The 18,017-nt window shown below is 43.3% G+C and overlaps 1 protein-coding gene across 8 annotated transcripts in view; it reads left to right on the forward strand.

The window, feature by feature from the left end:
* LIMS1 (LIM zinc finger domain containing 1) overlaps window positions 1-18,017 on the forward strand; it is a 105,674-nt gene that overhangs the window by 72,023 nt on the left and 15,634 nt on the right. For 5 of the 8 annotated variants that reach the window (XM_084844508.1, XM_084844509.1, XM_084844511.1 and 2 more), the window contains exons 2-4: window positions 6,384-6,543; window positions 13,073-13,139; window positions 16,428-16,548. In XM_084844508.1, the coding sequence (XP_084700634.1) occupies window positions 6,384-6,543; window positions 13,073-13,139; window positions 16,428-16,548 (348 nt within the window). Of the gene's footprint in view, window positions 1-2,821; window positions 3,208-6,383; window positions 6,544-13,072; window positions 13,140-16,427; window positions 16,549-18,017 lie in introns of those variants that run through there. The other 3 variants (XM_084844507.1, XM_084844513.1, XM_084844512.1) reach the window with 3 other exon arrangements.

An 18,017-nucleotide genomic window follows, 5' to 3' on the forward strand; every position in this document is an offset into this window, starting at 1 on the left:
AAAGGTGCTATATATCACCTTCAAGGGCAAACAGCACTGGGGGGTGGTATTTGGAGTGCGGGAAATGGCACAGGGGAAGGGTTAAACAGGGGAAAGGCACCACAGTCCTGGCACAGAACACACACACCCAGAGGCTGCTTTTCATTGGGAAAGAGAAGTGGCAAGTCCTAACCACCTTTTTTTAAAAAAACTAACATGCTTAACATGTGTAGCTTGGCCCTCAATGCAGCAGATGTAAAGACAAACTTATAATTGTTCCCAGCAAACTATAAATATGGAATTTGGATCCAGGTAATTGTTTTCATCAGCAAGCACAGCATGTACTTGAGCATCTGTCAACACATCTATTCACATGTCTTGTTTATCTTTACAAGTCTTAGAATATCGCCAATACATCATGTTCAAACAGTCATACAATTTTGCTTTATGGGTAGGCAGATAACTCTGTGCTAGTAACAATGTGGAGGCGATATCCCCTATTTTGACATGTGCTTGAAAAGAAAGGATTCAGATTCCAGTTTGTTACTCAACAGCAAATATAATAAAGACAGGAATCTAAAATGCTGTTCGCCTTCCTTCTGGGTAAAATGATTTACACTTCATTTCGAAATGGATTGGCTGCAATCCTGCTGATCAGAATTGACTGTACATTCATTGCCCCCTCTGGGAAGGAGACAGGGCTAGGATGGAAGAGACGGGTTATCCGTACTGATTTTGCAGGTTTGTGCTGGGATTAGCTGCTGCAGTACTGTATCTTTCCTTCTCTCCTTCCACAAGCTGCGAGTAAATGTGAATGTCCCTTGGGAACAAAGAAAGATGTTTCCACCAAAAATGATTAACTTGATTCCATATAATAGTTTGCAAACAGCACCTCCTTTTGCATCAGGAAAGTTTAGTAAGTATATGGAGCTCCCCTGTGAGCAAGAGCTTTTTTCTTTTCCCTGAAGTATAGGGGATGTCAGGAATGAATCTGAGCATGTGGAGATATCTAGCAGCTGGGATTCAGAATGGGAACAGCCAGAACAGGGGGAGGCTCCCTCCCTAGCGAGCTCAGATATGGCTAGGCCTTCTTCCCAAGACCTTGGTTCACAGATGGCTCATCCTGAACGCGCCCCCCCTTTCCTCCTCCATGAGAACCCAGGTTACAGGGGAGGAGGAGAGTGAGGGGCATGACTTGAGGGGTGCTATGGTCCCTTGCAGAGCAGAGCCGGAAAAGTTAGAGGCAGAGCTCAGACGCTCCACCAGGTTGGCTATGCATGAAAACCTATGTAGGAGGGAGCCACTGTAAGGGAAGGGCATCCCGCCTAAGCTAGTCTGGCCTGGAAGTTCTTGTTCAGACTGCTGGCAACTTCTCTAACTTCCACTTCAGCTCCTCTGTTGATAATTGTGTACAGTAGCTGTCTTCATTGTAGTCTGAGAGTTTCCTAGAATTTGCATTTGTAAGGAAGCTAGTCCTCAACTAATAAAGTAGTGAGCCTGAAGCCTGGTATCCTGGAGTGTGTTGATTACGAAGGGGGAGGACGAAGGAATGTGACAGGGGACCATGTAGGGCAGGTGGGGGCAACTTGTGGCCCTCCAGATGTTTTGGCCTACAACTCCCATCAGCCCTATCCAGCATAGCCAATGATATGAGTTGTAGGCCAAGCCATCTGGAGGGCCACAAGTTGCCCATTCCTGGTATAGGGGAAGCTCTTGGTATCACTGGCTATATCACCGGCAGGAAACTGCCGGTGGTAGAGTTACACCCGTAGACCTTTCCACAGGCGTAAATGGAGCATCCAGGGTAGATGCCCCCACTTGTTAGAGGAAGAGCACTTCTGCATCATCACCCTGTCTAGCTAGCAGATCTGGAGTTCAGGATTGTGCTCTTAGTATAGCCCTGGTTAAGAGGGGGGGCGGGAGCTATTTGCCAGGGCATTTCTGGTTCAAACCTCAGCTTAGACGTGAACTAACTGGATGGCCTTAGACAAATCACTATATCAGTGACCTCATCTGTAAAGTAACAGGCCTACCTTACAAAGGTTATGACAATATGCGAGGTTTCTTCATTCTCTGGACTCGCATAGCAATGCTGTCTGCTTTGGAATCCCTTATGTAATTTTCCATTGTCAAAAACCTGCTGCAACACAAAGCTCCAAAGACCCCAAACAAGAAGGAAACAATCCAGGAGACTGAGGCAGTATGATTATGATAATTTAACACCACCATTGTACATGAACTATTGAGATCATGTACGTGAAGCACTGAGAACTGAGCAAAGGTGCTATAACAGTGCTTATTTATTTATGAATTTATTTAATGTTTTTTCTGACATGGGGATGCATCACTGTATCCAAAAAGCATCCTAGGAAGGGTCTTCATCACTCTTCCTGGTTGCATAACAGTGCTGCTGTTGGCGTATTGAAACAGAAGAGGACACAACCTAGTCAGCTCTGGACATGTGCATTCTCTAGTCTGAGGTGGGGGGGTGAGGACAACTGCTCATCAGCAACTCCAGATGGGTGACCTAGGAAACAAATTGGGAACATGTAATTATTTATAAAGTGATTTTTTTTGAACAAGCTGTTCCTAACAGGGTATTTCCTTGTTATCTTTTCAAAGGCGTTAACATTCACAATATATATATATATATATATATATATATACACACACACACACACGCCAACACAATGGAGTAAGTTTTTCCACATTAGACTGCTATTGACAGCAAGCATGCCCTAGCTTACAGTTATTCAAAATAACATTGCCTTAGCGGAGCTCTCACTAGCAGCGGGCAGATAGCAGAGATCATATGTTCCGCTGAAGTTGGTGTTACCACCTTGGTATGGAATGTGCTGCTTTGCTTCCAGTGAATCTCTCCCAGCCTCACCATGACATTCAAACCACTCTACAGTTGAACTTTTAACTTGAAGCTCTTAATACAGCACAGAGCTAAGTCCTGCAGATTGTTTTTCTCCTTACTGTTACCATCTGTGGTTTCTTCGGAGCTTTCTGTTGCAGGCACTTTTAAACGGTAGCAAATTTAAGTATGGAATTCCAAAGCAGAGGACGTTCCTATCCAATTCCAGAGAACGAAGAAATCTCGCACGCTTATCAGGATGTGCACAATGACCACGGAAATGAAGGCGAGAGAGCTGTGTCAAAATTGCAGCGTAGGCACAGTGACGTAAAAGTATACAAAGAGATATGTGACTTTTATGCAAGATTGTAAGTTCACCTTGTCAGAGTTGGTTTGTTACTTGGGTTGCTTGCCTTGTTTTAGCATACTCTTGACTGCTGCTCTATGGCTGAGATTCAGAATGTATTTATGATCTGCACATTAACACGATGTTAACATGGAGTTAAATGTATTTTAATCGTGTGTGTGTTGTGATGTATGTATTGGTTTCTGGTTCTGGAACAGAAGTGGTGCTTTGTGGGATTTCTGACAGTGGGACACATAATCCACTTTACAGCAGAGCTAACAACCTGGTACCTTCCATATGTTTTGGACTACAGCTCTCATAATCCCTGACCATTGGCCATACTGGCTGGGGAGTATGGGAGTTGTAGTCTAAAACAGCTGGAGGGCACCAGATTTGTTGTCCTTGCTTTACAGTCTACATGTATAAAGTGACGACAGCCCTATTTCATATGCAGGCATGAAATATTTGTTTGCAGTGGGGAAGACATTTAAATGTTACTTTTCTAGGTTCCGTGAATGTAATCTTGCAGACATTCTTCATTTCATCAGGTGAAATGTGAGATGGTGTGACATTGTAGGCAGAGCCATGCATCCTATCTAGCTAGAAGTAAGCCCCACATGAGCGGGAGGTGCTGTTGTGCTCATGTCCTGCTTCTGGGCTTCCCATAGGTATCTGGTTGGCTACTGTGGGAACAGAAAGCTGGACTAGATTGAACTTTGGCCTGATCCAGCACAACTCTTGTGTTCTTAATTAAATGTGCATAGGATTTCTTCCTCACAGCACAATCCTGTACATGTCTGTCAGGAATTGTGGGACTTACTTCCACATAAGTACGTATAAGATCGTATCTTAAGCTGCAATCCTGAACACACTAGTGCATAAGTCCCATTAAACACAGTGGGACCTACTTCTGAGTAAAAATGCATAGTATTGTAATTGATTTTCCAGACAATCCCCTCCCAAATTCACAAAATTTTACGGGGGTCCGGATGGCATCATCTTCCACTGATAACCCACCCATGTTTTCCCATCACTTCTTCCAAGTTTTTTCATACCGCAGAAAATCTGTTAAGGAGAAAAAGATGGAATAGCTGCACGACAGATGCACAGTTTTTCAATCGGGTAACTTCCTTAGTAGATCATGGAAATAATATGTGTTGACTTCAGCAAGGCATTTGACAGAGTGCCCCATGATATTCTGATTAGCAAGCTAGTTAAGTGTGGGCTGGATGGCACTACTACTAGGCGGATCGACAGCTGGCTGGAGAACCGTACTCCAAGAATGCTGTTCAGTGGTTCCTCATCAAACTGGAGAGAGGTATCGAGTGGGGTGCCTCAGGATTCGGTTCTGGGCCCTGCACTCTTCACTGTTATTAATGACTTGGAGGAGGAGGTGGGAGGAATGCTTATCAAATGTGCAGATACCACAAAATTGGGTTGGGGTAGCTAATACCTTAGAAGACAAACAAAATTCAAAATTATCTTGATAGGTTAGAAGTGCAAAGTTCCTTATTTGATAAGTGCAAAGTTCTTCATTTAGGAAAAAGAAATCAAGCACAGGTATAAGATGGGAGACTCCTGGCTTGACAATAGTACATGTGAAAAGGATCTTGAAGTTGTAGTCAATCACAAGCTGATTATGAGCTAGCAGTGTGATGAGGCTGCAAAAAAGGCAAAGGTAATTTTAGGTTGCATCAATAAAATTATAGTTTCAAAAGTGTGGGAAGTGATAGTTCCGCTCTGCTCTGCCCTGCTCAGACCTCACCTTGAATACTTTGTCCAGTTCTGCATACCACACTTTAAGAACAATTCAGATATATTGGAACGAATTCAGAGAAGGGCAACAACAATGATCAGGTGACTAGAAACTAAGTCCTAGGAGGAAAGATTGAAGGAACTGGGTGTATTTAGCCTAAAGAAGAGAAGACCGAGGTGGGATATAATAGCACCTTTAAGGCACAATCCTATGCAGGTTTAGACAGAAAAAAGTCCTACAACTCCCAGCATTCCCCAGCCAGCATAGCTTTTTTTCTGTCTAAACCTGCATAGGATTGTGCCCTTAAAGTACCTAAAGGGTTGTCGCACAGAGGAGGGCCGCAACCTGTTCTCTATCATCCAAGACTATAGAACACAAGATAGTTGGCTTGTTGCAAGAAGAGAGATCCATCTGCACCAGAAAAAAGGATGGAGAGATTATATAGGCATGGCGTGTGCAGCAGGTCTCATGCGATGTCCTATAAGTCACGTGCATGTGACCTTCCAACTTGCTCAGGTATCCTGCTGCATCTAAAGTGTACAAAATGGGGTGAGCTAGGCCAGTAACACATATGAAGGAGCCCCAAATCCTATGAACTATAGTGACAGTGTCAATCCTAAACATTACTAGGAAGTAGTTTTCATTGAAATCAAGAAGACAACTCCAAGCTAACGTGACTCACTGTGTAGTAGTAGCTTTAAAAGTCTCTTGCTGTTTGTCCATGCCATTGAACTGGGTTATGGGTTCATATGCCAGAGCCCTGGGGCAGGCTCTGCAAAGGCAGAGGATGCCCAGTAGCAGGGTAATGGCTGGGGGGTGTGGGGAGAGGTCCTTTGGGGTCTCACCAGAGAGTGTGTTGTCAGAGACTTTTACTTGGACTGTGGGGGCAGAAGAGCTGCTGCTTCCTTTTAATAATGGGGGAGGGATGTCTGCTTTCTTGTCTTCCCCTCAAAAGCTACTCCAAAGGTGGATCACAAAGGAAAACAGGGCTCCTTCATTCCCTTCATACAGGCCCCAAGAGTCTCTTTAGAGAGAGAAAGGTTCCCTTCAGCCAACCCTTCAGATAGTAGTTCCTTCCCGGGGGCTGGCGGCAACATGGCTGTTCCTTCCCACACCTCCCTTACTCAGATGCTGATTGTAGCAGGCCCTGTCTGGCTGCTGCCTTTGCCGCCATTGCCTTCATCTTCCTCCCAGCTGGCTCCTGAAATAGGATGCATGACTGATTGAAATTTGGGCAGAGAGATGGAGGAAACATCACCCCCTTATCAGAGGTGGGTCTGTGTTTGCCACTGGTCTTCCAGCAGGGCCAGGAGGCATCCCTCAGTAAAGTCAATAGAAAAGACATGTGTTTTGTTTATTGCTGGACTGGAACAGCTGCCTGTTGACATAAAAACATGGTTGGCAAAGCAACCTTCTCATGCATCTGTCTTTTGTTGTTGCAGCAACATGGCCAACGCTCTTGCAAATGCCATGTGTGAGCGCTGTCGAGGAGGCTTTGCACCTGCGGAGAAGATTGTGAATAGCAATGGTGAGCTGTATCATGAGCAGTGCTTTGTGTGTGCTCAGTGCTTCCAGCAGTTCCCTGAAGGGCTTTTTTATGAGGTCGGTTCCCTGGAGTCTTTTACTTCTCTACTGATGCTTCACAAATCCTTGTTATATCGCTTGCGTACATGGATATGCCCTTGAAATTGTCTCCCTCCCTGCAGTGTCCTGCTTCCAGGGTTGCTCTAGGAACTGCTCGCTTCCTGTTGCGCTAGCGGTGATTCCTGGTAGCGCAACCTAACGAGCGCTGTCAGACTGCCAGCTTTGGAGACTGCCCAAGGGGCCGATGAAACTGACCCCCTAAGCTGCTCATAAACACTTGCAGGATGTAAATGAGGAAGTTCCAGGGAACATGGGCACACAGTTAAGAGATGCCTGTCATGTGCATTAATACTGAGTCAACCACGCTGGTCAAATGTGGCTTGTGATGGGCTGTACTACCTGAAGTGCTGCGTGGTTAAGTGATAAGAATGCTGCAGTCTGGAATGGATGATTGAGGTGAAGGGTGATGTTTAGCAATCTGTAGGATGCAGAGCACACTGCATTTTTAACGGAGACTCACTTTTTTAAAAGAAGCATATTTACTTTGCATGCATGGGTTTGCAGTGCAGTCACTTCTCCATGGCGTATACACAAATGATATGTGCTGCAAAGATGCCATTGCCAAGAGTAAGGGATTGCTTTCAGCGCAACTGCCAATTAGGGGTAATCCCCATGCCAATGATTTGTCTTTGTTTGGAACCAATCTGTTGGCCTTGACTGCTGCTGGAACTCATCTCCAGTTAATCTTTTAAGCAGCACTGTCTTCTGCTGCTGTGCTGCTACACCCTGAGAACCTGTTTGCATGGTTTCTGCAAGCTACAGGTGGGCCATGAAACACTATTTGCGAATCATGGAGTTGGAAGGGACTAAAATGTGGGCCTGATAGGAAACTTTTCAGCCACTTCCATCTTTGCTCCCATTTATATATTAAAAAGACCTTTTTTGTATTTATATTTAGTTACTTCTTTTCCCTTGTTGACTTTTGCCCCCCCCCCATTATCTTGGTAATTTTTGCTTATATTATTTTGGCCAGTTTCCATTTGAACCCCAAAAGGACATACCAACCTCTCCTTAAGAAGGCTAAGGAGCTGTGCCGTTTCCCTGAGCTAGTCCAAAATGACCATATTCGAGGCAGAGGAGAGCCAACTTACCTTAATATACCCTGTGTAAGTCCTCTGTCCTGGCAATGTGACTGTAGGCAGAGCTGCTCTCAATCACAAGATGGGCAGGAGAGAGAATTTAAACAGTATATATCAAAGGTTGGCGTCTTAGCTCTGGTTCAATCAGAATATGAACAAACTGGAAAACATCCAGTAGAAATTCACAATGAGAGATCACATCTCAGGATGCTAGGAAAAAAACTGCTTTATTAAGAAAGCCCAATGCATTTTGTCCCAGATTGTTTTGGGGGCTTTAGAGTGGCTCATCAGTTATTGAATGTATGGGACATATCTTCCAGAGTTCTCTGAAGGCTATTTTAAAGAATCCCCTGAAGGAGGCCCTAAAGAAAATCTGGGCCAAAATGTGTTGGCTTTCTTAAGAATAAAGCAGTTTTTCTAGCATCCTTAGACGTGCTCTCTCTTTGTAGATTTTCAATCAGACCCAAGCCACCTTTTGGGCTAGCTCAGGGACTGCATAGCTCCCTTTTCCTGAAGCTGTACGCAGGGATGGGTAACTTGTGGCCCTCCAGATGTTTTGGCCTACAGTTCTCATCAGCCCTAGCCAGCATAGCTAATGGTGAGGGATCATGGGAGTTATAGGCCAAAACATCTGGAGGGCCACAAGTGACTCGGCCCTGCTGCACAGTTGCCTCCTTTGTCCTCACTTCGGGCCTGCACAATTAGGAACATAGGAAGCTGCCTCATACTGAGTCAGACCCTGGGTCCATCTAGCCCAGTATTGTCAGCACTGACTGGCAGCGGCTCTCCAGGGTTTCAGGCAAACTTCTTCCCTTGCCCTACCTGGAGATGCTGGAGATTGAACTTGAGACCTTCTGCATGCAAAGCCGGTTCTCTGTCTCACTGAGCCATGCCCTCCTTTCTTCCTTCTAAGGCTGAGGCAATGGCCTTACATCTAGTTTGGGGTGAATGGCATTTTCCTTTTGGTCCAGACCGCCACCCCCACCCACCAGTGTTGGACCATTATGTTATCTGTGCTGGCTAAGTATATTACTGTTACATCTGTCTGTATGTTGATAGCTCAGCACATTATGATTTAAAAGACTATTTATTTCAGTGCGTCTAACTGTGATGTTCTAGATCGGCGGTTCTCAACCTGTGGGTCGCGACCCCTTTGGGGGTGGAACAGCCCTTTCACAGGGGTCGCCTAAGACCATCGGAAAACACATATTTCCGATGGTCTTAGGAACCGAGACACCGCTCCTCTATCCGTCTCCAGGTGGGTCCGCCCACATGCAGATACGCCCACATACAAGTAGCCGGCGTGATGACATCATCGCGCCAACCCCATCACATACACCCCGTACAAATACAGGTGTATGTGACAGGGTTGGCGCCATAATGTACTTATGCGGACCAGTCACACATGTGTAGAGAGCAGCTACTGTGTAGAGAGCAGCTGCTGTGTTGAAAGCAGCTACTCTGTTAAAAGCAGCTACTCTGTTAAAAGCAGCTACTGTGTTGAAAGCAGCAGTATTGGAGGTAAAACGACACTTCATGAATTATAATTACTGGGTAAATGTAAAATCATGTACTGTAAAATCATCAACTACTGCAAAAAAAAAAAAAATCTGTACCATGGGAACTTAATCTGGATGCTGATCGGTCTTTTTATATTCAGCTGTGGTTGATGTGAATACTGGCCCCTTGTGATAGTAACAGGTATGTAAAAACAACAACACAGAGAATGGTAAATCATAGGAAACTTTAATGAACTGTATTGACTGAACTATGCCATGTATCATCTTTTGTATTATTAAAGCTATTGTTATATATTATTTTCATTAGCATTAGATTCATAACAGTAGCAAAATTACAGTTATGAAGTTGCAACGAAAATAATTTTATGGTTGGGGGTCACCACAACATGAGGAACTGTATTAAAGGGTTGCGGCATTAGGAAGGTTGAGAACCACTGTTCTAGATGAATGCAACAAGATGTTAACTATACTTCTGTATTACTTGGGCTTCTTTTCCATCCCTTCTGAGTAAATCTTATTAGGATTGCACTGCAGGTCTCTCAAACACAATTTGACACTGTTCCTATGTACATTATCAGTGTATTCATTTTATATATTGGAATAGCCCCCCCAGATGCCTCTCACTTAGGGGATCATTTAACACAGACTGCTATGGAGGAGGGAGTTTCCAGAGTGTAAGTAAAAGTCCTAGAGATCTGCAACTGGCATATGGCAACTGGAGACAAGATTCCTTCTTTCAAGCCTTTAATATTGGGAACTTACATATATGTCAGTGTCAAACCAGCTTCACTTCAAAGTATGCATTTGTTACAGGTCTTTGAAGTGTTTACTGATAGATCAAGAAGAAGATGAAAGTATACTTGGCCAGAAAATCAGGCACAGTGAGCCAGAAAACCTAAAATGTAATTATAAAAGATATTAAGAAAACTAGGATCTGTTTGTCATAAGGGATGGGTGGAACTTCGGTTGCATAAGGCCTACAAATATCCAGGCCTAGTATTATATTTGAGCCCATACTAATCTCATGGAGTAAGTGCACCCTGCTGACCCTACATACTCACAAAGATGTTTACCTGCTCTTGTTGACACTCACGTGACCATCTGGGACTGCTAAGCCATCTGGCACTTTACCCCTCTTTTTCCCTGGGACAAGACCCAAGCTGGTCCTTACGAAGTGTATGTGATCAAGAGCAGCCACCTTGGAGGTCATTTTAGTTATGCAAACTGTCAGTCCTTCCATTATCCAAGTATGGTGATGGGTATCCTAGTTCCACTATATCTACTCAGCAGGGCGAATCAAAAAGAACTTGGATTTCAAAGAAAGCCAAGTACACATTTTGTGTCTGGAGGTAAAGTTCAGAATCAAATTCATTATGAAATTCCCACAAGTTTAGCCCTGATTTGGCTGCAGTTTTTCCATACTCAAACGTTCGAAATTTTAAAAAATGTTCTAGACTTCAGTATTTGCAACATGCTACAGGATGGCATGTAGTACAGAGTATGGCAGATCATGAAATGATCCTCATTTATTTGAATTACATTGTAACAACATGCTGCACAACAATGGCTTTTTAAAACAAATCACTGGTGCATGTAGAGAAAGGTGTAACATTTTAAGCCTGTAATCTCAAATACCCCCCTGGAATGTATTTTCATTATAAGATGCATAATGTAGCGGGCATTTTGTGCCCGCATGCATCTTAATTGTGATAACAAATGTGCAAATGATCTACAACCTGCCTTTTTCCCATTTTAAAATCAGTTAGGCTACCTTTTTCAGTCCAGTTGAAACCACTTTCCCATCCCAGCCTTACAAATCAAGACAGTTTAAATCAGCTTTTCCCAGCCAGTTGCCCTCCTGATACTTTGGACCACAGCTTCCATCATCCCTGACCATTGACCATGCTGGCTGTGGATGATGGGGTTTGTAGTACAAAATATCTGGAGGGTGCCAGGTTGGGGAAGACTGGTTTAAAGCATAATCTATTTTAGCAAAAATCCAAGTGCATGCACTATAGCGCTTTAAACGTGTTCCTGACCGAAACATTAATTTAGACTCTAGAGCAGCTGTTCTCAGGGTTTTTCCCACAGCCCACTTGAAATTTGCTGGGGGGGGGGGGGTTGGCAGACTACTGAATAAAGGGGGTTCTTTGAGGCTTGTTCTACAAATCAAAGCACATAACTCATATTTTAATAACATTGTCAAAGACCAGTGCCATATTATGAAAATTATAGGCCAAGCTGGCAAGAACAGCCCTTTAAACTGGTAAACTTGTAGGGAAAAATCAGCAGATTGCACCAGTGCCGTATTATGAAAATCACAGACCTTGCGCCAGGGCCTTGTTAGCCTGTTCTATAATCAGGCCCTGTTTAAAATTGCCTCAATCTCCATCAGAAAATAATAATTCAAATACAGGACTAAGTACAGATATTTTTTACTTTTCCACCACCTTTCTATGGACCACCTAAATGGAGCTTGCAGACCACCAGTTGTCTGCAGACCAGGGTTTAAGAACCTCTTGTCTAGAGCGCTGGTTCCTAGATATTTGTTGTTTTGTTACAAAGGAGTAGAACACAGTTGGACTTATGTCTGAGTAAACATGCGTAGGACTGCTCTGCGGGTGGTACATTTGCTCCAACATCATAAGCTGAGAAATTTACTCATTACACTCCACTAGCTCACTGTTAATCCAGCATTTGGAAATGTCAAGCGTAAACCCATCCATCACAGTTACCCATCTAAGCGTGCAATCCTGTGGCCGCTAGTCAGCAGCTAGACAGCCATAGGATTGGTCGGTTCCTGGGAACCGACCTCGGAGCCTGCACTCTGAGGTCAGTTCCTGGAGAACTGACCTCCACCCCTACCCACACCACCTTGTAGGCAGCACAGATCGGCTCTGTGCTCGGAAGAGCAGTGCAGAGTGGGGAAAACAGGGCGTTCCAGGGGGCGGGGAGGTCAGAAGTGCTAGTACAACACTTCCTACGTGTCATACAGCCACCCCTTCCCGCGTTCCGAGGTCCTGCGGATAGACAGCTGAAATCGGCTGTCTAGATGCGAAAGCAGGGCGGTGGGAGCGTGGAGGAGATCCACTCCTCACCACTCCTCCCACCCTGCACTGGATAGGCAGTCACCCTGGGATCGGAGGCAACCGTCAATCCAGATAGGATTGCTCCCTGAGCTGCAATCCTATGTACACACTTACCTAGGAGTGAGTGCCTGTGACCATAGTAGGATTTAGTTTTGAATAAATATGCATAGGATTGGGCTGTCAGTTGCCTTGAGAATGGCACAGAACAACCTAATTTATTTCACATATATCTGAAAGTAATCCTGTTGTCATTACTCTGAAGTGGGGAATCTCTGGGGGAAAAGGGATTTGTATGCCCATTTATAAGAGATTTCTGGCATGAACATGCCCATCTTTACTCACCCATTTCCTGGAGCATACTTTCAGGAAATGTAGTAGAAGGGATCAGATGAGTTAGCAGAAAAGGCTTCCTGTTCTGAACTCCACAACAGGTGTTCGTAATTTTGATCCAACAAAGCAAATGCTGATTTGTGCCCAGGTTTTTATCATCTTGTCAGAATCCAGCTGCCTCATGTAACATGGACAGAGTCTCCTTGGGAGGGTGTCTGCCCTGAAAGGTGGCCTAGAAATATTATAAATAAATAAATAAATAAATAAAGCGTTCTACTGCAGGTCATTCTCTACTGTATATTAATATGTTATGCAAATCGAGTCCCTTTCCACCATAAAATCAGACTGGATCCCTTTTCAGTTTAGAAACCCTCGAAGTTGAACTGCACATCGATTACAGTCGTGGAACATGAAGTACGATACTTTTCTGAATTCTTCTAATAGCCTGGTCTGTCTGTCTGTCTTTCAGTTTGAAGGAAGGAAGTATTGTGAACATGACTTTCAGATGCTTTTTGCCCCTTGCTGTCATCAGTGTGGTAAGTTTTAGGAAAATACTTTATAAATATAATTTATAAGGAGCCCATTATGAGCAGGCCTGTGTGTGTGTGTGTCTGTGTGTGTGTGTCCGGTAGGAGTAGGCAACCCGGTGCCTTGCAGATGTTTGGGACTACAACTCCCATCAGTCACAGCTAACATGGCCAATGATCAAGGATGATGGGAGTTGCAGTCCCCAAAATCTCAAAAACACCAGATTGCCTACCCCTGGACTACAGTGATGACTATATAACTATATCGTATTCACTAAAACACAGTAATTTTGTCATGCCATATTAAACACTTTTCAGACTCGCATCTTATGGATAAGAAAAACATTAATTAGTCAAAAGTCAGTGCTTGTAACTCTGTGGTATCTTCTGTGGTGCTAGTGCCAGAAAGTCTTCTGTCATGTCCCACAGACAATTAAGACAAATCTCCGCACTATGCTAAAGTGGGGCTGTAGATTGAGGTATGTACATAATCCTGTTTAAGCCACCTAAGTTTGTATCACTTAAAAATTAAGTGAGGGTTGCTAAACAGGAATTTTAGTCTTCAATAGAAACAAGATCAGAATGTCTGTTTCTCCTCTTGTGCCCTTTGGCGAGAGCATCTGGTCAAATAACTTAATTAGAACGAGGTAATAATTCTGTTTATCAAGCACGGGCTTGCCATTTCTGCAACTAACAGGAGAAATTCCTGCATTACATTAACAAATGAAAAACATAAATGGGAAAAAATCAGGAGTTTGATCAATAATGCTGTAGACAGAATTAAGCTGGAATTTTCTCAGTCTCTGTATGTGTGAGCACGTGCGTGCGTGCGTGTGTAAGCTTATTGACAATGTTACTCCAATTTTGAAAACAAAAGTAAATGGAAAGCAGAAGTTTTTGTCTTATTTGCCATGATCCAATTAAGAAGCCGTTTGCTCAAGTAGATTTTCTTTCTTGCCAACTATGGAAAGAGAAAATGCTCCATATACTCATAAATATCCATCTTCCACAGCCAATAATGGGAGACCCTGGATAATGGCATTATGTTTGGAAGCAGAAGGAATATTATAACTGACTGAACTTAATCCCTGGAACAGTTTATTCCTAGGGAGAAATGGGCTCCCAGTATATGTTGCCCACAGACATCAGAGGACGTTGGGGGGGTAAAGGAAGTTTTAAGAGCCTTTCTAAATTAGACTTTTAGTGTGTGCTTGTGATAGTTCACTCCTGGTAATTTGCAGGTCCTTTACACAATGATGTCACCCTTCAGGGCCTCTCCCATACTTTGCAACCATTTCTTTGGCTTTTTTTTTTAAGATCGAGGAAAGTGTGGTATTATTTGGAAATGGTGGAATGAGACTTCCATGTAATTGCACAGTTCTGCTATACCACAGTGACATTTAGTGGTTGTGTAATGAAACATATCGAAAGGCAGAGAAAGAAAAACCCTGGAAAAAAAACGCATGTAAAGGAGCCAGTTTTAAACCTGCAAGGAATCTGGAAGCAGAAGCTGCAGTAAAGGTGTGGCTTAAAACCCTATGTCTGACCTAGAAAATGAGAAGTGGCTCCCCAGCAGAGGTAAATTGCAGTTGGTGGGACATACAGATCTGGGAAATATTGTCCTAAGCTATTTTTTTTTCTTCATGTTATCCTTTAAGGCTCATTATCATTATCTTCTTGCTGTCAGCACTCTTAATGGCCTTGCTGACATCCTATCTTTGGGTGGAGGGAGGACCGGGCTATGAGTGTTAAAATTATTGGGAGCCCACATTACAAGATATGGTATTTAGATACGTCAATCACCCTTTCAAATCGGGGACTGCAAAAATAACACAGATATCTGCAGGGGAAAAACATGTTCAGAATTTTCCACGAGATTTACTTTTCCAGATTAGGAGCTTCCTTCCCATAATGTAACAGACATTTTATGCAGCTTTGCTTTATAACAGGAATGAAATTCCATTTCAGAGAAGCTCCTGGAGGTCTGCATTCCAGTGGGGGGTGAGGGGTGAAGGCAAGAGGGGAGGGGCCAAAATACCAGAGATACCAGCATATTTTATCTTAAAAGTTCTTGCTGCCAGTAGCTGAGTGTTAGGAGAGGCATTTTAACCTCTTAGAAGGGGCGGGGGCTGCACAAAAGCTGGGAAACCACCACACAATCAGTGGTTGGGGAAAAGAGGGCATGATCTTCTGGGGCCAGATTGGGCCTGAGGTGCTGCACCCTCACTTTATAGTTTCTATCCTTTCAGGAGCTCAGCTGGATCAGAATCGTATGTCAGTTTACAGTGGGTAAACTGCCCAGTTTACACTTTAAACAGAATTTGTCTGAATGTGATCCTGAAGCTTAATGCTGATATACCAACTGCACCCTTATCTTGTCAGAGACAGCCTAGCTACAGATATCCATGCTCTCATAACCTCTCATCTGGATTGCTGTAATGCATTATATGTGGGGCTGCCTTTGACTCAATGGCCTTGTAGGCCCCTTCCAACCCCACTATTCTATGATTCTATAATTCTATGAAAATGGTCTGGAAACTTCAGCTGGTACAAAATAGGACAGCAAAATTGTTAAGAGGTACTGGCCGACGAGATCACACCAGTACTTCTCCAGCTACACTGGCTGCCAGTCCATTTCTGAACCCTTCAAAGTGCTGGTATTAACATTCAAAGCCCTAAACAGGTTGGGGCCAGGTCATCTGAAGGATTGCCTCCTCCCATATGTGCTTGCCTAAACCCTAAGATCATCTTCAGGAGCCCTTCTCCATGAGCCCCTGCCAGAGGAAGTGAGGTGGGTGGCTACCAGGAAGAGGGCCTTTTCTGCTGTGGCACCCTGGCTGTGGAATGAGCTCCCTATAGAGGTTAGCCTGGAGCCTATGTTGTTCTCCTTGCGGCACCAGGAGAAGACCTTTTTATTCTCCCAGTATTTTAGCATTTTAGCTTCCTAGTCTTTTAGCTCTGGTGTTCTGTATTTTAAATCTCTCCATTGCTGCTAGGTTTTATTCTGGTTGTACTGTTATTTTGTGGTTTTAAGCTTTTACATTTTATATTGTTTTATGCTGCACTTTGTGATTTTAATTTCTGTGAACTGCCCAGAGAGCTTCGACTATTGGGCGGTGTGTAAATAAATAAGTAAGTAAGTAAATACAATCAAGGTTGAAGGATGGCAGGAGACAGTGGTGTAAAAATATTGTTGGCGTTTTGTTTGCCTAGGGAAGACAAAGATAACACATTAACTCCCACACCTTAGCATTTAAAACCTCTTTTTTAATATCTCGGTATGTTGTTGACTTGCAGGGGAATTCATTATTGGTCGTGTTATTAAAGCTATGAACAATAGCTGGCATCCGGAATGCTTCTGCTGTGATATCTGCCAACTGGTACTGGCAGACATTGGATTTGTGAAGAATGCTGGCAGGTAGATGTTCAACATCTTCTCCCTTGACTGTGACTCTGAGCATAGTGAATTGATTGTAAGGTGAACAATCTTAGAACTTTGTCCTCCCAAAAATATGTAGACAACCATATTTATGCTCTTTAATCAGAGGTTGCTGTGGACTTTGTGGGAATTTCAGATGGCCACCTCCCTCTTTTCTACCATGAAGCCTTCTCTTGAAACTTTTTTCCATCCCTTCTGCTGGATTGCGGTTAGGATCAACATGTAAAATACACACACACACACACACACACACACATACACACACCAACTCCTTTTGCTACTGTTGCTCTCCAGCCCGAAATTCCAACTCTTCTACCGCTCTGCCAACTGAGAACTTTCCTCTTCATAGAGTCCTTTAATAAAGTATGAGGCGGTGGGACATATGTATAGCTTATGCATTACATAGTCCCATACTGTTTATACGGAGACATGGGACTAGGGAGACATGGTAAATTCTACTTTGAAAAGCACAAGTCTTTTTCAAATTCTGACAAGCAACCTTAGATGAAGGCAAGACATCCTACACCTTGTAATCAGAAAAGAACAACAATAACAAAAAGAACAGCTGGAAAAATGTCAGTGGATCCCATTTACACACTATCCCACTATGTTCCTTTGTAAACAATGAGTTGTATCCAGTGTTAGTCCTACTTAGAGGAGATCCACTGAAATGAATGGAATTTTGTTAGATTAACGTTGGATACAACCTACAACACTTAATCGTGGTTTGTTTTCTTTTGCCATGGTTTCCTTAACCGTGATTAAATGATTTATCTGAATATTAAAACCATGGTGGAGGATTAGTCACAAACAGGATGTGAAAATATGGGTTGAAGTGGGTTTGCAAACCATGATTTAGATTAATCATGGTTTAGGTGTTACATCTGCATTGAGCAAACCTGGTTAAGGAAGCTTCCCCACCTATCCAGCCTCTCTGCTGAAGGTCACTTATTATTTATTTATTTATTTATTTATCCCGCTCTTTGGTCAAGAAGGGCTCCCAAAGTAGCTTACAAAGATTAATAATGAATCAGTCCCTGCTCTCAGGCTTACACACTAAAAAACCTGACACAAAAGGAAAGGGATTGAGAAGGAAGAGGAAAAAAGCAAAACTCAGGCATCAGTCTTGCTGATACCTATGTGTGACATCTATTGGGGAGGGTTAAGGCAACAAACTATGGATAATACAAGCCATGGTTAAGTGCTATGCCTGCACTGAGTCTATGCCTTAAACATTTCTCTGGATTTTTGATTTGGAGGGGAGGAAGTTGCTTGGCATATTTCCATCCAGAAAAGCATTTTGTTAAAATGTTCTGGTTCTCACTGACTCCTTCAAATCTGCCTAATAATCCAGAGTTTCATGCACTGCTTCAGTTAAGGGAACCCTCTTCCTGAGTAGTTCCATTAGTTTTACCATTTATATATCACAATAGAACTACTCATGGCGT

The sequence above is a fragment of the Heloderma suspectum genome, chromosome 3 (assembly GCF_057233095.1).
Source record: "Heloderma suspectum isolate Gila_16-S chromosome 3, 16-S_ref, whole genome shotgun sequence".
In the NCBI taxonomy this organism is placed as follows: domain Eukaryota; kingdom Metazoa; phylum Chordata; class Lepidosauria; order Squamata; family Helodermatidae; genus Heloderma; species Heloderma suspectum.